Source organism: Tursiops truncatus, chromosome 10 (assembly GCF_011762595.2).
Source record: "Tursiops truncatus isolate mTurTru1 chromosome 10, mTurTru1.mat.Y, whole genome shotgun sequence".
Lineage (NCBI taxonomy): Eukaryota > Metazoa > Chordata > Mammalia > Artiodactyla > Delphinidae > Tursiops > Tursiops truncatus.
In genome coordinates, this window is record NC_047043.1 from 46,426,135 (window position 1) to 46,448,599 (window position 22,465).

Sequence of the window (22,465 nt, forward strand, 5' to 3'; positions counted from 1 at the left end):
TTAACTAACAAAATAACTTAAAAAACAAAGGAGTAAAAAGTTTACCTCTGGAGAGTTGCTTTTGGAAAGTGAGAGAAAATAGACTAACTTTTTATTTTAGAGCTTTCTTGATATTCTACTTGAATTTTTCTGCCTATAAGCAGTTAATACTTAAAAATTTTTAGAACTACTTAAAAAATGTAAAGGGCAACCTTCATCAGGAGACGCAGCATCCCCATAAGACTGCACTACACATTCCTCCTCTTGTCCCAAGCACCTCTAACAATATACTCACCACTATGCAGTAATTGCCCATTTGCCTATCTGTTTCACCAAGTAGATTGCCAAGTTTTTCAAAGTAGACAATAAAGTGTCCTATTTATTATTGTTGCCTCAGTACTTAATAGCACAGAAAGTACTCAACAAATATTTGGTCAATTAATTGGCTCCATGAAAGGAGGCCAAAGAATTCTAGTATTAACTACAATTCTTTTAGTTAATATGTAACACACACACACGTACACACTCCACGTTTGTACCCTAATTTATAAATAGTTTACAACTTTTTACTTATTTTCTTTACAACAAACATAACTGAAACACCAAAAAAAATGGAGTTGAGCTCTTCCATGATGAATAGAAGATTTAAGATTAGATACTTAGCTATGTTTGCTATGGCTATTGTTTTTTATTAAATCACTAGATTAGGTAGAATGTGTACAGTAAAGATCAGATGTGACTAAAAGAGGTTTATCATAAAGTATAATTTCTTACATGCTTCATTTATAGTATTAGCTCGTTTTGTTTTCCTAATGAGTGTTACTACTCATATTTCATTTAATACATTCATTTCGTTAATACGTTCTTTGTCAGGAAGAATGTATTAATTCAATTAATAGCAATATTATTTTTTACATTGTGGTCAAATAACTGTTTCATCTATCTTTCAATATTATTTCCTCTAATATGCTTATAAAATCCTCTGGTATATTCTTCTTTTAGATCATAACTAAGCCATGGATTAACTCCTTCCTAAACTCTATAGTCTTTAATACTACCCTTTTACATTATTATTATTTTTTGTTTGTTTAAACTACATTATTTTTTAAAAGGATACAATCTAACACTGATGCCTACTACACTAACCACCATTCCAAAATATTATTTTCCAAGTAAATTCTAGGAAATGAAACTAATTTTAGATATTTTAATGTTTCATTTTCATACAACCAAGTATAAATTTTATGATAAAGAAAGATTTTAAAACATTGCAATAAAGAGATTTTTTACCTTTAGTACTGAAGTCATGAACACAGACAGGCCCATTAGAATAAAAATCATTAGCCCTGTAACCCGCTGTTCACGAATTCCCAAAAACTTGGGTTGTTCCCCTGGAGCAGAACATTCAGATTCAACTTTTAGGCTGTTGACATGACTTATTGACAACACTGTTGCAGCCACAAACCATGGAAGTCCCATGACAGAGCAAACTCCCAACATAACACCAACCACGAGCAAGTCAAGGTGATAGCCAGCTCCTTTCTGAAAAGTGAAACAAACATGAATATTTGTAAGCCTATATTGTTCTTTTAGGTTAAAACTCTATACTACTTATAAAGAGAGAAGAAATTAATTTTCACCATCTCCAACTCAAAGAAACAATTCTTGGGACAAAATTTTAAAATTACCTTCAACTTGTGCTCCTTTCTGTTTATGATTACAGCTGTAATTTGTTGATCCATAAAGATGAGAATGGTACAAAGCAGAGCTGGAATAGCAGCTATTAATAAGGTCCACCAAGGATTTTCTCCCAAAGGGCTTATGATCCAGCCCCTATTTGTATCAGTAGGCTGTTAAAACATTTAAGGATTAAAAGAAGGAAAGAAAAAAAAGCTTCCTTCTCCTGCTGCACAAAATTTCCACAGCACAGACTGTGTCTACCCCAACAAATGCCAAGGGATCGGAAAGGACTGGATTAAATATTGGGATATATTGTGAATTATTTGCAGAGACAGCCATAGGAATTCTCATCCCTAGAGGCAGGTCTCTTGTCCCCGTGACTCAGCCACTCTTTCCACCTAGACGGGGAGTCTATTTCCTCCCCTTGAACCTGGGAATAAGGCCAAAGTAACCCTGTGATTTCTGAGTCCTGATCTCAAGGGACCCTGCTGCTTCTTCTCTAACCCTTCTGGAACCCTGAGATTAAGCTCTGAGTAAGCCTGGATAAGCTTTCTTGAGGATGAGACACAATGTGATGAGACACAATGTGATGAGACAGGGGTGGGAGGCAATTACCCAGCTTCTTCAGCCGTCTGAACTGAGCACCCAGACATGCTCCCATCAAGGCAATAAAGACTGCAGCCACGTATAAGATCTCAAACCAGGAGACCAGAGCACTACCCAGTTAAGCCTAGTCCCAACTGTCACACATTTGTGAACAAAAAAAGTGCTGTCGTTTAAAGGTATGATGTTTTGGGAGGTTTGTTATGCAGGAATAGATAAGTGAAGTAGAGTGTCCTTTCAACACATGCCTATCTACTTCATATAAAGTGAAATCAATCTACCTACTAGATCAACTCCTAATCTAAACTGCTTTGGAGATCCTACAGACTAGTGATCTTGTCAGGGTCAGTACTAAAGTAGAACTGGGCCTCGCTACACTATTTTTCCAAAGCATTGGCTGACAAAAATCTGGCACTTTAAAAATCTATTTCAATGCTGTTAACATAAAATTTTTTTATAATAAAACATTTTTAGAGATCATAAGAGTTTAGCATTCTTGGAGGATATTGGATATATTGAAATTTAAATGCTTCTATTACTTAGATGTCATATTAAGCCTGTTTTTTCTACATGAAAACATCTGTCAACACAAAAGGGAAATTTACTGTTTTTGAATACAGATATTATAATTTTCCCACACTGATATACATTATACTGCTTCATATTCAATACTGCACATGAATAAATATGTTTTATGTATACAATGCATATATTCTTAACTGTTTCTTAACTTGTTTCCCCAAGTGTATTTTAAACCCCTTGAAATCAGTTTGCTACTTGAAAGCTAGATAAATGAATAACAAGGATATATTTGGAACCAGAATAAGGAAATGGGACCAGGATTACAGGAAATTACATTAATATAATTTATAGTTTTGTCTATTTGTAAGACTTGGTAAAAACAGAATACTTTGATATAGTCACCTCTTAATGGCCTAAAATCTTTAGTGGCTCAATATCTATGCTTTTAAACAAAGGTCTCCAAAACTTTTTAAATTATATACTCTTGGGGCTTCCCTGGTGGGGCAGTGGCTGAGAGTCCGCCTGCCGATGCAGGGGATGCGGGTTCGTGCCCTGGTCCGGGAGGATCCCGCATGTTGCGGAGCGGCTGGGCCCGTGAACCATGGCCACTGAGCCTGCGCGTCCGGAGCCTGTGCTCCGCAACGGGGGAGGCCACAGCAGTGAGAGGCCCACGTACCGCAAAAAAAAAAAAAAAAAAAAAAAATTATATACTCTTAGCAGCAAAAAAATATATACCCAATGATGCTATACTCATTTATGTATTATGTTACTTATAATTATCCTTATAGTAAAATTCATACAATAAATATTATAAAGCTTAATTTTTCTTATTTTTAGATAAAAATATAGATTTATACAATTTTGCTGGATCATTTTCCACCTCTACTTTTTAGCACCCTGGTTTTTAAAATAATGTTATTTTTCAATCCCAGAGAGAGAGAACAGACTAAATTTATCTTCGTTATATTCCTTATTCCTAATCCCCTTTAAATCTTCTGCTTATAAAAGAAGTCATATAATTAGTTAAATGTAAATATAAGCAGTGACACAAATATTTGACTATTAAAAATTTCCAGAAAGTATTCAAAAGCTACCACCTCTAACTTAGAAGGGAAAATAATTATCAAATGCTGTGTTATGCACATGATATACTGTATACCAAAGAACTGTAGTTTGCTAATGAAACCAAAGAGTTCATGGATGCTCAGATTAAGTATCATTTTTCTTGTGGAAAAAAAAATTGATTCTCTCTTGATTCTGCTGGGAAGTGTTACACAAAGCTTTCCAATTACTGTCAGATATACCACCCTTCTAAAAATTTTAATGAGGATCCCCTTGCCACTCTTATAAATTCAAGTTTGAGTTACTCCTTTATAAAGGAATAAAGAATGTTTCTTTCACCTGGAAAGTATATTGTGAACTCCAGCTATGAGAGAAGGGTCAAAAATTTTAAATGACTCCCAACTCCTCACCATGAATATTTTCATTCACTCTACCTGATGGGCCAGCTTTGATACCTTCTTGCTTATTTCCTAAATATGTTCACTTGTCTCTGTTCATCCTTTCATTTTTTTATATATGTGAGGCATATATATAATTTTTGCTTTCAAAGCATCAGCTCTTCAGAGAGACTATGCATATTTTAGAAATAACTACTTAGGAGGTGGTATCTCACTTTAAAGTACTTTGGTATTCCCAAGTAACAAATAGCCAAGTGTTTTAATCCTTACCTCGAATTTTTCAGGAACATGAAGTTTAGGAGATGGAACTCCTACAAGGTAGTCAATTGCAACCATTATTACTATGGTGAGAAATACAGCAAAGTCACTGATTGTCGATCGCACCTATGTTAAAGGGGTTTCGTTAGTATAAACACAAAAATACTATGTGTCCTTTCTAAATAATTCATATCTTTCACAGACTAAAATATGCCACTAGAAAGTGTGAATGAGGTTTTTTTTAATTAGTGACAATGTATCAGTGAAATACATTTATAACTAATATTTTTTGCAAAAGATAAGAAACACATTTGACAACTAACCTATCATCTCTCATGATAGCATTGTCTTCCTACTGTTAGCTCAGACATGGAATATACACTTTTCACTATGAATAATTTCTTTATAGCTATATGACATAAAGTACTAACTTCAAACAATATCTTATTGTTTTGAAATAAACCAAACCAAGGAAATGAAAACTAAAAACATGACTATGACAAGAACTCCAAAATTAAACCCCAATTACCTTGGTAGGAAAATAGCGCTTGGTCTTAAACTGCTTGAGGAATGAAGACAGAAAAAATGTTGTGAAAAATAAGATGACACACCAAAAGAGCACATCTGGAATATAAGGTCCATGGAGACTACAAGCTGATCCTACAAATGTACCATGAAAGATTTTACATTCCTGAAAAAAGGGGAAAAAACAGAAAAAGGAAGGGATTGAAGGGGATTCTCAGACAGCCAATAAATTACTAAGAACTTCTTTGACTCTAAGATGCTACTGATCATAAGGCACACCATTATTTTATGTTTCACTTAGAAAAAACACTATCAAGTCAACATTAACACACAATCAATTTTAAAACATATCCTGAGTTCAGAGAGGTCATGGTTTGACAAATCTGCATCTTAAGTCACTGAAATGAAATACTGTATTTTTGTCAAGTTATTCACATCATACACTCCACTCCTTTCTTTCAACTCCTTATTTCCTTTAGTGAAAGGCTCATATATCTCAATATAAGCCTTTTATTAATTCCCAAATATTTGTTTGCATTCTTGTTCAACAATTTCACTGTCTTTCCTTTACCTCTGAACAAGTTGCTTACAACAAAAGCTATAGAAAATTACGACTCTGCCTTTAGAATGCTGAATAAGAGATGGTTAAACTATTAAATTCGAATCAATAATAAAAACTGTGCTTGGCTTTTCTGACTTTTCTTTCTTTTTCTTTTAGTGAAGAAGGACATCAGCTCAGCTTTTATTTATTTAGTTAGTTTTGGCTGTGTTGGGTCTTTGTTTCTGTGCGAGGGCTTTCTCTAGTTGCGGCAAGTGGGGGCCACCCTTCATCGCGGTGCGCGGGCCTCCCACTATCGCGGCCTCCAGATGCGCAGGCTCAGCAGTTGTGGCTCACGGGCCTAGTTGCTCCGCGGCATGTGGGATCTTCCCAGACCAGGGCTCGAACCCGTGTCCCCTGCATTGGCAGGCAGATTCTCAACCACTGTGCCACCAGGGAAGTCCCTTTCTGACTTTTCTGATGGTGAGATTAATGCATGGGACTGTGAGCAGTAAAGTGACCACTGAAATATTTCCATTAATAAAATCAATAATATAGTCAATAATATAACATAATACAATACAATTATAGAAATATATTGACTTGATTTTCCTCTGGGGGGAAAAATAACTGAAAGGCAACCAGAGATTAACAAAGGCACATGCAACTGAAGTCCTTTTTTCCTTACTTAGATTCTAATGAGACTCATTTTAAAAATACAACTCAGGGCTTCCCTGGTGGCGCAGTGGTTGAGAGTCCGCCTGCCGGTCTGGGAAGATCCCACATGCCGCGGAGCGGCTAGGCCCAGCGGCCATGGCTAGGCTCAGCCATGGCCGCTGAGCCTGCGCGCCCGGAGCCTGTGCTCCGCAACGGGAGAGGCCACAACAGTGAGAGGCCCGCATACCGCAAAAATAAAATACAACTCAGGTTTACTGAAAGAAAAACAAAGTTTCCATTATTCTCAATTTCTACGTGCTAAGATTAGTAATCCTACAATTTACAACATGGATCATAGAAATAAAAGCTATAGCTACACAAAAAAACCTAACATGGCCCTGATGGATATCAAGAAAATACACTGAAAAGACCATATACATAATCTAAAATATTAAGACATCCTATTCATCATGAAATGAGCTTTTTTAACAAATCACTTTCATATAGGCACCTCTATTAACTCTACCTCTTTCACAACAAAATAGACAGAGTTAATAAAATATTATTCTAATATAAAACAGTAAAGTATTATTCTAAGCTGATTACTGACACACAGTGCTTTACATCAGCACTGTCCCCAGAACTGTCTGTGATGATAAGATGTCAGGTATCTGCACCGTCCTGTACAGCCAGCCAGCAGTCAGTCACTCGACAGGACTGAGCACTTGGAACATGGCTAGTGAAGCCAAGAAACTGAACTTTTAATTAATTTTATTGAACGTACAGTTAAATAGACACATATGGCAGTGACTACTGTACCGGACAGTGCAGATGTAAATTATCAATGGGATAAAATTTCAGATGAAATCCCTCCAGTTACATATTTAGGAGCTATCACCCTTAGAGAGAAAAGAATGACCTACAATTGCTTACATGATATAAAAAGCACCAGAGAAGCTCAAGGGATCTTGGTTTTAATTGATATTGCCAGCATCACTGGACATCTTTATTTCTAAATCCCAACCTGGGAAGTGTCCAAAACAGATATTTCTAGGGCTAGGACAACATTTCCCAACAGAATACAAAAATATGTATGTAATAGTGCTCAGTACCCAGTAGGTGCTCATTATATGTTTCTGTCCTTTTTCCTTTCCTTTCCTTTCCTTCAGTGCTGAAGTCATACTAGTCTCTACAAGGTAAACAGGTTCAGTACGAGCATTCCTCATCTTCTAAATAAGCAGTTGCCGGAGCAGATGGACTGATCAACAGAAGGCGCAAGTGGGTAAGAGCTGCTGGAACTGTCGACCTGAGGACCAGCAACCACAGGCCTATGAACTTATGAATCCAAGAGGAATTAGAAACCAGAAGATTATTCAAATCTTTTTAATAATTAATATCTTGGAAGCCAAATATAGTCCATCTTGATCTCCCTTCCTACCAGCTTCATTCTTTTCAACCTATACACTTCAGTACATGATAAATAAAAATGTGGTAACTTCTATTTGGTCAACACAACTCTATATTCTGAAAACATATGATATCCATCAATCAAGAAGGAAATTTAGGTTTACTAAGGAAAAGCTAAATAACAAGGTTACTGTTTGCACCAGCCTTCACTTCACATATACTCACAGAGACAGTGAGGTTCCCCCAGGGAATGTTGTGTGCCGTTACATTCCTTTCCTCCCACACCTTCAGAGTTTCATTGCCAGGGTTAGAAGGCTCAACACATACACATCTGAGAAATCAGAATTGGGTAGTTTTAACCATTCTGCATTTCATGTTTACATTTTATTAAATCAGTCACACAATGGAGTAGCTTTTAACTTCTTAACTTTTTTCCATGTTGCAAAGCATGGAGACTAAAAAGTGAAAATATCAGAAACAATGGAATGGAATAAAGTTTGGCTTATATAAATATAACAAAGCTAATAGAAATACCAATAAAATGTTTACTTAATGAAACTGGTTAGATATATCCCTTGGGGCAGTACTATTTTCTTTAAAAATCTGAGAAGACACCACCATGTTTAACACGGTCAGCCTCCACTAAATCTTACCACTTACCTCCACAGGAGCCGCTGCCGCCTTCCCATCTACACACACACAACATGCACTGGGAACCAGTATAAGCTATACTCCTACTAATTCTAGCCCTACCTGCTCATGCTCATCCTTTACTCATCTTAAGATCCATCCTTAAAGTAATAGGTAAAACATAGTTTTTCAGGACAGGACTAGGAGAGTCAAAGCAATCAGAGAGTTCAGTTCATATCCAGAACTATCTCACCTGCCTGAAAAAGCTAGAAACACATACATAAGCCAAGAAATCTCTAAATATGGATTTAAAAAATGAAAAGAAACAAGAATATTCTCAATTGGATTATGAGCTGTTTGAGAAAAGGCAGGTGGCTGGACTTTGGATTCAACTGAGGCTCTATCATTTACTAGCTGTTTGACCCAAGTCAAGTTTTAACCTCCACGAGCCTCAGTTTCTTCATACACAAAAGGGGCTACGATATGAATGGCAAACACTGACATGAATATATTACTCAACATTCCTAACACAGTGCCTGGTCACAGAATGTTAGCTGAACAAATGATGTTCACAGGTAGGAAACAGTGCTCTAACTGGTTGGCACTAGCTATAAAAACCATGCTTTTTAAAGATCAAAGTAGCAGGGAAAGAGAGAAGACAACAAATAACATTTAAAAAATTAACTAGTTTAAGAACAAAGAAAATGACACAAAATAGATTTGGCATCAAAGTGTCACTAATATTTTCAAATAGGTCAATGTCTTATACGAAGTTTCACATCCCTCCCTCCTCTGTGCATCAAAGTCGAGAGTGTGTGAGGACAGCGAGAGGAGGAGGGGTGTGAAGTGAGGGACTGGGGCCGAGGGGGGCAGGAGGAAGGAAGGCTTTTGGTAACCACGTTCCTCCAGGAAAGTTAATCAAATGCAGGCTCATGCTCATACCAACTGTGCTCAAGACAGCAAATACAGGCATCTACCTCGGTATGTCTAATTTTAATAACCTTTTTCAAGTTTAAACAAGTTTGCCAACCCTTTGTAACTATTATAATTACTTCTCAAATCCTATTTTATTCTAGAGTCCTAAAATATTTTCATTTCATGCTTTTCTTATCACAAAGAAAATAATCCACTAAACAACATACAACACTGCACTGAAATTACACTTTAAAATAACTTCCAATAAAAATGATCAAGTTTCAAAAACGTTAATGAAAATGCAAAACATGAAGAATATATAAATATATGGTGGTTAGTTGCCAAACAACTGAATTTAAATTGGTCAATCCAATTTACACATAAAACCAAAAATACACACACTTGGACAAATTGTTTCAGTGAATAAAAATGACTGAATTTGTACAACCGCGTTTACATCCACTGTGTGCTTTGGTAAGATCTCATCTGTAACAAACAAGTCAACCTCCGTATTGCTAGTTGGGTAGTTATAGCTAGATATACAGTGAGCATCACATTGCAAAAAGTCCATTTTCTTTTGCTCAGACACCTCTGCAAAAATACATTTACTATTAGGGGAAACAGAAACACTTACGAGTAGCTGGTCAGTTCATCTAAATTGTTGTGCATATTAAATGCATATATTTCTCCTAAATGGAAGAGCTTCTCCAAAGCCTCATAGATGAATATGATGCAAATGAGAGCTGCGAAAGCCTCCTCAGTGAACCGGGTGATGTAACACACAAGGCTGCTTGCATCTGTCGCAACCAAAACAATGCACAAGAAAGAAGTCCACAGACCTATACTGGTTCTCAAAGACAGATAGGAAAGGTGATAATCTCTGTTTAGAAAGAAAAATGTGGACATGATCAACATATACATGCCAAACAGTACTGGTACTTAAAATTTTCATAACAAACAATAAGAACAGTATAAAAACTTAAGATTTCTAAAAGAGAACACATTACAGAATAACAAAATAATGACTAAAGAAAGCTCTATGTGTTTTTCTGCTTCAACTGAAGACTAGCTTCTTATTAGTAGACTTAATGATTATATTTTACTTATACAAAAGGTTTACAGTGAAAATCTACTAGGCAATAAATATTTTAAAAACAAAGACCTCACTTTAGAAATCAGTTATCAGGAGTAAATGACAGATAAGCAGCCTGTAGAACAAGTGGATGTATGTCGCTCTCTCTGAAGACCCAGATGCTCCAGCGTCAACACGGCAGCCACGCCCCAGCCCCCCCACCACCAGCTCCTCTACCACCAGTATCACCACAGTGACTTCATTTTCCAATTCAATTTCAAATAAGAAATTACTACCAGGGAGTCTAAAACACTTGAGGCCACTACATTCTCTATTTATGTGTGTACTGTGCCAGATCAGAATCAGAATCAGCTTGTCCAGTGGCAAAAGAATCCAAACAAGAGAAATTAGTGAATCAAACATTTAACAGCATCAAGTTGTTTCAGACTAAAATATTCAACTGCATTTATCTCACAAAAGGAATAGTACTGCCATGTCAAATTCCGAGGCTACCAGCTCCAGTAATCTGCACTAACCCCACACTGTGAGCTGCAGCTCCCTCTGTGACACAGGCTTGCTGGGTAAAGTCAGCGTGAGCCTTCGAGATCCACTGCTTTCTAAACTTCCTTTAGAAGACCAACATACCGTATAATAAATAATTCAGATTAACTACCTTCTTACTAGGTTGAAATTTGCTAACACAAAGGACTTTTATTGTCCCTCAAGTGATTTTCTTATCAGCACTCAAATCCACTGAGTTTAAATTCAAGGTGACTGGGGATGAGAGTAGGAGCCAGAGTAGGGTTGACCACACAGTAGCCCCAAAATATTGAAAATATGTATACTCATCAGATCCTCTTTTTCAGCTATTAAATATACAATGTACTTTTAACTAAAGTTAGTAACAATAATATATAATTATAAACATACATAAACAAATGTGACAAGTAGGTAACTATTACATACCTGCAGAATTTAAATAAAATTTTTTCAAATACTAAAACTGGACCTGTGCTCCCCAATATTGTTAGAGGTTGCCCAGCAAACAACGAATAGGCAATCCCAGTTAATGATGCTCCAAAAAGAGACTCTATTGCACTCTGTTTAAGGAAAAAAGAAACGAATAAAGGTAATACATCATAAATATATCTCTAACCTACTATAATACACATATATAAGATACCTGGAAAATAAAAATATTAATCAAGTGGTTAAAAAAATAAAGCAAATGCAACTTTAAATCTCAAATTTAAATTTTAAATATGGAAAATTACAAATATATTTTAAATACATAGAAAAATTGTTTTGTTTTAGCATATTAAAGGTGAACTTTTATAATCAACCCTAATTTAAAACTCAGTACTACAGGAGGTAAGGAAAAAGGGGTAAATGGAAGATGGACACAGAGGCTCCAACCCTATCTATACATGTTTTACTTCTTAAGCCTATGGTGAGTATAAAGATGTATACATTATTTTGAATATTTTTGCATGTCTGAAATAGTTCATTTAAGAAAATAAAAAACATACTAAATGCTCGATGTGGTGTGCTACCAAAAAAAAGACTCCTTCAAGTAGATGAACAAGAAATTAGCATGCTCAAATTTGAAACTATCATTCTCAAACTTGCTTCTAAAGTGCAATTTCCCATACATTTTAAAGAAATTAATCTAATATGATGGGCTTAACCAACATATATAAAACATGAATTGCTTAACATAAATAATAGATGAAAAATCTCCTTAAAAAACTCCTAGAAACCATACATGAGGAAATATTATTATTAAAGTTTGGTAAAAATGATAAAATGAAAGACTCATAGAAACCTTAAATCAAAGCTAGTAGGCCAATTTTGTTTCACTACCAACATTACATCCTAACTGATTAGGTTATCAGTTGCTAAGGCATATAGGCTATGACACTCGACAGAGGGGAGGGGTCAGAAAGAAAACGGTTTACCATTCACAAACATCAAGGTCAACTGGGATATACAATTAAGAAAGGAAAAGCCCATCATCGGTAAAGCAAAGACAAGACACTTGTGAGAAACAAGCCTCCTGGAACTTGAGAGGCAACCCAGCAGCAGGCAGAGAGCAGGGCTTCAGAACCAGATCTGAAGTAGAAGACTGCTTCCCATCAGGTGCTAAACCATGGCCGTATCTCAGACTTGTCCAGCCCAACTTTTCTCATTTTTAAATGTGGGTGATGATAGCCAGGAGAACTTAAAGAAGCAGTGTTTCTGAAAACACTAACAAGCACACTGTCTGGCATATGGAATGCACTCAATAAATGGTAGCAATTATCATCATCAGTAATAAGAGCATGTTCCAAAATCAAAATCACAACATAAGAATAGTATGTAGTAAAAGTAACACTCAATTATTAGTATAAAAATAGGATCAAACCCACATACAAACTAGACTTTCGGCAAAATGAATAAGTGTTCATATTAATAATATATTTATGAATTGTATGATATAAATTTGTTTTCTTGCCCACAGACAAACAAGAGATTGTCCTGGAAGACACTACTAAGCTATTATAAAATCTTTAGTTCAATTATAATATGTATATTTAGGAATGAATTTAGAGTTCAAATCAAAGGAAAAAATGTCTAAACAACATCTAGAAATAGAAAGCAAAAAATTGAGCAGAGAAACAAGGAAATGGCAAATAAAGAAATGCTAATGGGGTGGGGAAGGCAGTTGGGCGCAAAATTACTTTCCCTCCTCAATGTTGTGTTGAAAGAGCAGAAACTTCCAGGTGAAGACCTTCCTTTCACCATTCCCCAAACCCCTCATTGCCACATTTACTAGGTTCTTTTACCCAGACCTACTTTTTCCCAATTTTTAAACTGTTTCTATGTTCATTCCCAAACTAAAACCTGTCTTTCCCTAAAGAAATCACAGCCCTCCCTATACTGCCCTAACTAACCCACATTCAAAAGCTTCCATTTTACCCACCAGAAGCCCTCCCCTAATCTCCCCCATACGCCTCTCCACTGTATAGCACTGAACAATCCCTGCTGATCTTCCTCCTTCTCTACACCTCTATTTTGGTTTTTACAAAATTACATCATCCTGACTCCTCTTTCAGAGCTCTGATTGTGCCTGTGTCTAATTCTCTGGGCCATTGTTCTCCTCATTCTCATCCTTCCTCCATTTCATAAATGGGGATAACTTCCCACACTTTTTTCCTCTCCTTCTCTCCCTTTACATTGTTAACCTCATTTATTTTCAGTTTCCCAATTTTCATATTTCTTTCTTACCACTCTATAAATTCTGGAACTGCACCTCCTAATGTCTCCATTTCTACCTGAAGTTCCAATAAGGCATCTGAAAATAAACGCATCATCTCCATATCATTTCCCTCCATAATATTTCCGATTTCTCTATTCTAAATTATTACAACTCCTACAGCTCTTCCTTTACCTCACTCACGTGTGGCACAGAACACCACAACATAGTAACTACATATATACTATCCTATCTTTTTCTCCTAGGTTAGGACCCTGAGGATAGATGACACATGCCCATGTCTTACCCTTGTCTATGTTCCTCTAGTGCCTAAAGCTCTATCACATGCACAGGGTATTAAACAGCAGGATGAGACGGGCAGGCAGTGAGTGACAGTCCAAGAGGAAAGAAACAGTATTTCCATGATGGTAACAGACACGACACACTTCCTCAGGGATCAGCAGAGTTACATGTACAACTTGTGACAGCACATAAAGAAACTTACTAAAAATATCTATTTTGCTATAATAATATAAAAGAATAATATAAAAGAATCTAAATAATCAAAAATAAATTGAGTTGAAAGGAAATTTCAGTTGTCAGGTTTATCTCATGTTCAGCTTATGAAATACTTTAATTGAACAATTATTACTACTTAGAATTGGTTGGTTTTTAACCTTTTATCTGTAAAAAATAAATTTTCTCTAAACAGTGAATATCATTAAACAAAATATAGTTAGGAATCACAAACTGTCTCATTTAAACGCCATTAAAATGTATATAAACAGCAACAAAAAAGTCTTTCCAAATTTCACGAAGCACTAGATGCTGTTCCAATATCAGGCCCCCACAGCCCCAATACAGTATCACTAAGAACAAAAAACATAAAAACTTTCATTCTAGTCATATCAAAATATAGATGCAGTTTTCAGTTATACTTTCCAATTAACACTTTGGCAACATTCACACAAATTTAATAACAGCAAAATTAAACACCACTTCAAAAATCCATCATTTGTCCAGAATTATGCTCCCTTCTTCCAAACAGTCTAGCCCAGGGGACCTGCCAGGGTGGATTAGTTAATGTTAATCATATGGCTCTAACTAATCCTATGATGCCTTAAAGGATACAAAGTGACCCCACGGATAAATTCTCCCACCCATGACCCACCCAGAATCAGTTCAATTGATCTGTCTCCTCCCACCCACTCCCCCCACAAAGACAATACAAGCCTTTTACTCAATTTATAAAACCATTCATCCAGCAAGCCATGACAAACTTTTTTCTTTCTTTCTTTCTTTCTTTTTTTTTTTTTTTTACCTCAACTGTGCATCTTCTCCTGTTCAAATGGCTTCCCCATGTTTTCCATTGCAATTATCTTTGGGGGAAGTCTGCTTTGGGACAGGTTAATCATGCTGTGGGTAGACTCTTCAAATAAAAGTATGAATAGTGAGACAAATGCACACAGACACTTGCCTCTGAAGAGCTAAGAGCCTGGCCACTACCAATCTTTGTACTCACTATTCTGCCTTCTGTAGCTTCTCCAAGCAGCCCTCCAAAAGTGATTACAGGAGACATACAGGCACAGTATAGGAAAAGAATCGAGGCCAGGCACTGCAGACTTAATGCATCCTTGAAGTCACTCAAGAAAAAAGGTGCTTTCCTTTTGATGTCAAGTATCAAACCACCAAAAAGCCTAAATAGGTGAGATGAAACTCGTCAAACTGTACACTAGAGGATTCTGGCTAGTTCAAACTAAAACTATGGGCTACATAAAACTGCTGGTGCCTAGTGTTTTGTCAACAAAAATCAATATCCTATTTAAATAATGGTATAAATTATAGAAGACAAAGTCATTTAATCTAATCCACTGATAGTGGAAAGGCAGACCTCACTAAGTTAAAAGAGACACAAACATCTGTATCATATGGACTATATACTGAAAAGACTACAGGCAAATGACTATATGAGTAAATGCAATAGATATCAAACACAAATGTGCAAGGAAATACATAATAAAAATAAATAAAACCTAACAACCCATTCATGAAAATGTGCATAAGCAATGCTATTAATCATTATTTATATTATAAATCTTAAAGGCAAGTGTCAGAAATACCAGGAATGCAATTATAATATAATCATAAGTCCCCAAATACCCTTTAATATGAATATAGTATGCTCAGGCCCACTCAAGTAGTGAATTAAATAATTTTAGTTTTAAAATTTTAGTACTTCAAACACATGAATACTTCTGGTCTAGAAAAAAAGCCTAAAAACTATTTCAGTGTATGTAATTTACTGTATATGTAGTCAAACCAGTGTGCATATTAATAAAACTAAGAGGTTTTAGTTAGTAAATTTAAAATCTATATTTGCATATCAAATCATTTCAATGACTTATCATTTCAGTGTTTTTTAAAATCAGACTTTTGGATACATCTAACTTGAAAGCATTCCACTACAATATAAGCTCTGTGAGGGGCAGGGACCTTTTCTTATTCACTGCCATTATCTCCAGTGTCTAGAACACTGCCTGGGAAATAGTAGGTACTCAATAAATACCGGTGACAAATCAGTAATTTAAAAAGATTTTGTGACTCATAAAATATCATTCAAATCCTTACTGCAGAAAAATACACCAAACAAATTAATCTTATGCTTTCAAATGCTTTAGATGTTTCAAGCTTTACCATTCTAGCTTTTTCCAAAGTTAATACTGAAATAAAGCCTAAACATACATTGACACCTGGAAGAAGTTATCCTATAAATAATATGACAGCAAGGGGACTGAGAAAACTGTAAAAAAAGGTGCCAACTTGCAATAAAAATGGTGCCAATGATAATCTAGAAAATGAAAGTATATCATCAAATCAATCATTTATATGAGACTCTAGGGTAACATGAGATCACTGGGGGTATGGCTTGGTACTTCTCAGTGACTAACCCTACCTCAGTTTTAAGTCTGAAGAAGTAATAATAATAATAACTTAAATAAGCCCCTTTCGCATGGGGACAGAGTCTTACTCTATTATACTCAGAGACTACTATATTAGTCAATGAATTAAGACATCCTGTATAAGCTATCCTGGATTTTTAAACAAATATTTAAGCTTCAAGATCTTTAGTTCTATAGGGACCACCAATGGATAAAACAGTATCAACATCCACATGCTTTTTTCTACACAATGGTAATACCATATCATTTTCTACCTCTACAAAATATTTTAAGACAATGTTTGCACTGGTAACATTTCTGTTCTTTATTCCAAAAATTAACTTCTGCAACAATTTTTCTAACTAGGTTTCCAGAGACTATTACTACGGTTTAATTATGCTTGTCTGTCGAATTTTACATTACCTCATGATGTACTGCTCATGGAAGAGTTTTACATCTATGCACACACACGACACATTGGTTACAATTCCTCTCTGTTCCCATAATTCTCTAACTTCATATGAGAATGGCAATAGGACACCACACTTTCCTCAAGAACCTTCTGTACAGGCAGTTAAATTAACCTACTATAGAACTACAATACTCTTAACATATGCTGCATAATATTTTCATTTTAAATTAAATCCTGGTATACAGAGCCCAATATAGTCTAGTAAACTACTTTAAAGTGCATATTAATTATCCTTAACATTATATACCTATAAAATAATATACATTTTTTATACTGTACAAAATTACTTTCCAAATATTTGCAAAGAAAAAGAATGCTTATGCCTTTTCCATCAAATCAATCTCTAGCCCCTAAAAGACACCCACACTGTATCAGTATCTGTACCCACCGTCCAGTCCTCTGTAGCTCAGGCCCAGCATGGTGTGGGGCCTCCTTAGGGGTCTCACCCGAGCTGGGGGCAGATCCATTGGGAAATACAGGAATCTTTCTCTTTTCCTGCATTTCACAAAAAACACATTTTCAGAATTGTTTTAAGGAAGCTGAGAAGGCATCTTCAATTAGAGGGAACATGAGATATCATACTGATTATATATCTAACCAGTATTCCTAGAAAAAAATGCTTCCTAACGTAAACTTCCACTTTAAAGAAACTGTACTTTGAAATAGAATCTAAAATTTGTCTCTATTAATATTTCAAATTTATATTGTTTTCTTCTGCTTTATATTCTAATATCAGATAAACTATAAAACACCCACACACCCCATTTCAAATTACTACTCAGCAACAGAAGCAGAAATATCCAATAAAGCATCTCTCCAACTAGAATTTTTTAAATCTTACTCATGTTAACTATAGAAAAAATACACTTTACATTAAGAGTAAATGCTATTTTTTTCCTTTTTAAAATACTTCCCTTAAGACATAAGTAGCACAAGTTATTAAACAAATTTTCATAAAAATCAATTTCCAATTAAGTTTTATTACAAATTCAAGAGTACTATTCTCATGATAAAAGATCTCCTCCTCCTCACCAGAGTGAGCTTTTAATTTGTTACCTCCAAAGGTCAGAGGTTGCTGGACTAAAAAAAGTGTGTGTGTGTGTGTATGTGTGTGCGCGCATATGCGCGCATGTGCAGGGGGGGTGGGTGGGTGGCGGGGTTTGGGTTGGGGTGGGTGGGAGACCGCTAGAGGGAGAGAGACGAGACCAAAGAGAAAGGGAGAGGGAAGAGGAGAAAGAAAAAGACGGGGTTGGGGGTGGTGTTTATCCTAGGAGGTCCCCCGGATCAAAGACTCTGGATCAACTAAAGACTTAAATTCCCTGGTTCACATGTTCAGTATTTACAGAGCAGCACAACTTATCTATAATCATAAGATCACCATTTGAAAATGCCAAAATTGGGGCTTCCCTGGTGTCACAGTGGTTGAGCGTCCACCTGCCGATGCAGGGGACACAGGTTCGTGCCCCGGCCTGGGAAGACCCCACATGCTGCGGAGCGGCTAGGCCCGTGAGCCATGGCCGCTGAGCCTGCGCGTCCGGAGCCTGTGCTCCACAACGGGAGAGGCCACAGCAGTGAGAGGCCCGCATACCGCCAAAAAAAAAAAAAAAAAGAAAATGTCAAAATTAAAACTAACTTACATCATAGCTCAAAGGGGAAAGGGAAAACAAAATTACAGAATTCCTAGAAAACAAATCTAAAGAAAAATACTATATACCACAATCTATGGGATACAGCAAAAGCTTCACTCAAGAAAATGAAGCACTTACATTAAGAAAACTGGAAGAATAAAAATAAGTGTATTAAGCATTTAATTCAGGAAATGTGAAAAAAATCTTTTGAAGGATGGTGAAAGGAATAAAATAAAGCTGCTAAAAGCAGAAATCGAGTTACAAAACACAATATACTTTTTTTTTTTGCAGTACGCGGGCCTCTCACTGCTGCGGCCCCTCCCGCTGCGGAGCACAGAGGCGCAGGCTTAGCGGCCATGGCTCACGGGCCCAGCCGCTCCGCGAGATATGGGATCCTCCCGGACCGGGGCACGAACCCGCGTCCTCTGCATCAGCAGGCGCACTCCCAACCACTGCACCACCAGGGAAGCTCCACAATATACTTTTTTAAAAAGGAGAACTGAAATAAATTTTAAAAGCTGCTCTACTGGAAAAATATGATAAACTATTAGCTAATATACAACCAAAGATATGACAAGAGAGCAACTTCATAAATTTTACATATATATAAGAAATATATGTACAAAGAGAGAGACAGACTGCACAACACAACCCTCTGCAAATAAATGAAAAATTCTGATGAAATGGGTAATATACCAAAAAACATAATTTCCCAAAATCGACACCAGAAAATAGGTAATTTTCTATGGTATACAGTTTACCAAAACTGACTCCAGAAAAAAGAGAAAGCTTACACAAACCAATTTCCACAGAAGAAATAAGCAAGTTGTTGAAGTCTACGACACAAGAGTTAAGCTCAGAAAATTTTAATAAAGAAATCTTTCAAACTTTCAGAACCAAATTATTCCAAACCACTTAAGGTTTAAAGAACACAGAAAAAGGAAAACTTACGAATTTGTTTTTATGAAACAAGAATAATGATGATACCAAAATGTGAAGACTGCACAAAAATCTATATACCAATCACTTACAAACAAAGGATGCAAACAACTTAAATAAAACATTAGACAAAGAGTACAGGCACTGTAAAGCCCAAGTTGGCTTATTCCAACAATGCAAGAGTGCTTTCAAATTAAAGAACCTATTAATGAGATTTACCATGATAACTGATAAATATATATATATTTTTTTGGTGGTACGCGGGCCTCTCACTGTTGTGGCCTCTCCCGTTGCGGGGCACAGGCTCAGCGGCCACGGCTCATGGGCCCAGCTGTTCCGCGGCATGTGGGATCTTCCCTGACCGGGGCATGAACCCGTGTCCCCTGCATCAGCAGGCGGACTCTCAACCACTGCACCACCAGGGAAGCCCGATAAATAAAATTTATATGATCATCTCCAGAGATGCTAAAAAGCCCTTTGACACAATTCAACATTCACTTATATTAAAAATTTCAATAAAACAGAAATTAGGGTACTTTCTTAACATGATAAAATGTGTACTTTGGCACTAAAGACAGTAACTTAATGAGAGAAACACTAGGAATATTGACTACAATCAGGAAAAAATTAAGAAATGCCCTTTAAAGTCAACTACTACTTAAAACTATTAGAGATTTTAATCAATACAATTAACAGAAAACTTGTTAGAGGTATAAGAATTACACAATAAGGGATAAAATTATCTCTTATTGCAGATTACATGACTAAAAAACTACTACATACAATAAAAGCATTAAGAAAGGTAGCAGGATACAAGAAATATACAATAACCAATAGCCTTCATAAATATATATATATGTGTGTGTGTATATACATACATATAAATATATATATATATATATATATATATATATATATATAAAGCAACAAGCAGATGATATAATGGAACAAAGATCTCATTTATAATAGAAACAAAGATAAAATACTTATGAATACACTCACCAAGAAGTGTGTAAGGCACAGATAAGGAGAACTTTATAATATTCTTTAAGGACACAAAAACTGACTTGAAATAGGAAAACAACTGGGGAAAGATGTACCATGTTCTTGAATAGATTCAATATTATAAAGATGTCAACTTTCCCTCAGTTCATTTGGAAATTTAATTTCCATCACAATTTTTTTTAAATCACATCTTATTTCTGTAAGTAAAAAGCTGATTTTAAAGCTCATGTGAAAAATAAATATGCAAAGATGGCCAAGAAAATTCAGAAAAACAAGAGTAAGAGAGAGGTTGAGAATGAATGCAGACCTACCAGATATTAAAATATAACAAAAAGCCTCAGAAATTAAAGTGTGAAATTGGTCCATGAATAGACAGACCACTGGAAAAGAAATTCCAGAAACAGACCTGAATGCATATGGAAATTTAATAAATGATAAAGAACATCACCAATCAAGTGGAGAAATGCTTTTTAATAAATAGGGACAACCAGGCTGCAATTTAGAAAAAAGACAAACTGCATGCATTCTCTACATAATACGTCATGATAAATTCAAAAGGATCAACAAATGATTTAAATGTTAAAAAAAGTGATGGAGGGTGATGAGCAAAAAATATTCAGGAATATTCAACTTGACTAATTACAGAAATGCAAATTAAAACCACATTAAAATACCAGATATAGTAAGATAATGATACCTATCAGACTGACAAATATCCAAAAGTTTGACAACACACTGTGCTATTAAGGCTGTAGGGAAACAGGCATTCTCATTCATCACCAAAATGAGTCCACAACAGTTCAACCTGAAGAGGAGATTCTGGTAATATCTGCTAAAATTATAAATAAATTCCCACGTGAGCCAGCAATTTTATTCGCGTGAATCCATCCTACGGACAGACACATCTGCACAAGACTAAAATGGCAATATGAACACTACGGTATAGTTTGTAATAGCAAAAGACTGAAAACAACCTGCACCAGAAACAGGACAAACTATGGTGCATCCATACTGGAATAAAACACAGCTGTGAGGAAAGGAAGAAGGAGTATTTCTATGATTTCTTATGATCAGATCCCCAGGAAATATTGTTACATGAGAAAAGCAAGGTGCAGAACACTACAAATAGGATGTTAACTTCTGGTAAGAAAGAGGAGAGAACAAGACTATATGTTCATATTTCCCCGTATTAAATAAAAGCTGGAAGGATAACAAAAAACTAAAACAAATGGTGACCCACAGGAGGTGGGGACGGGGGTAAGAAGGCAAACAGGACACAGTGGGGAACAACTTCTTTGAGAGTAGTTCTTCATATAGTTTTTGAGTTTTAAAAATGTATAAACCAAGAAGTACTGTGTGGATTCTCACCTGAGAAGGAACGCTCTTCGGCGGCTCTATGCGTATGGAAGGGTCCCACTCTCCTGGAGGTAGGACAGTCACTTGATCTAAAAATTCATCAATTCCAGATAGGAGGTCATTTCTGTCTTTTGCTTTATAAGCTACATCATGAAAAATCTAAAGAAAAATACACATATTGAGTAAAAGGATTGTAAAGCTGAAAGAAAATTCTACACATAGTAATCCACTTTCGATATCATAACTCTACATAATTACCTTAACTCTTGTTCCCACTCTCGCTAATAACTTTAAAAAATAACCCACTATTAGTACTACCAGATGAATTAAGAGTAACAAACAACAAAAGAAACCAGTGATGTGTTAATACACAACAATTTTTAAAAAGAGAATATTTTACTTGGGAAATAATAAATACAGAATAAAATAATACTGTAGGTGCATCATTTACTTTTATGACATTTTAATGTCATTTATCCTAAAGGAATAATCATGGGTATGCTAACAATCTTACTTAAATAACTAATTTGATCATTTATATTTACTGAGTGCCTACTATTTGGCAGGCACAATTCTGAGCACTATGGACACAGATATGGCAAAGTCCCTACACTCAAGAACTCAGGGGGAAAGACAGTGAAACAG

At 35.8% G+C, this 22,465-nt stretch overlaps 1 protein-coding gene across 5 annotated transcripts in view; it reads right to left on the reverse strand.

The window, feature by feature from the left end:
- The window catches only part of SLC4A7 (solute carrier family 4 member 7), a 124,234-nt gene that overhangs the window by 19,505 nt on the left and 82,264 nt on the right, over positions 1-22,465 (reverse strand). For 4 of the 5 annotated variants that reach the window (XM_019946899.3, XM_019946900.3, XM_033864503.2 and 1 more), the window contains 10 exons: positions 21,833-21,979; positions 17,281-17,387; positions 15,004-15,178; positions 11,213-11,346; positions 9,809-10,054; positions 7,855-7,960; positions 5,032-5,193; positions 4,515-4,628; positions 1,668-1,829; positions 1,270-1,521 (listed from right to left, as the gene is read on the reverse strand). In XM_019946899.3, the coding sequence (XP_019802458.2) occupies positions 1,270-1,521; positions 1,668-1,829; positions 4,515-4,628; positions 5,032-5,193; positions 7,855-7,960; positions 9,809-10,054; positions 11,213-11,346; positions 15,004-15,178; positions 17,281-17,387; positions 21,833-21,979 (1,605 nt within the window). The remainder of the gene's footprint in view (positions 1-1,269; positions 1,522-1,667; positions 1,830-4,514; positions 4,629-5,031; positions 5,194-7,854; positions 7,961-9,808; positions 10,055-11,212; positions 11,347-15,003; positions 15,179-17,280; positions 17,388-21,832; positions 21,980-22,465) is intronic. The other variant, XM_019946898.3, reaches the window with a different exon arrangement.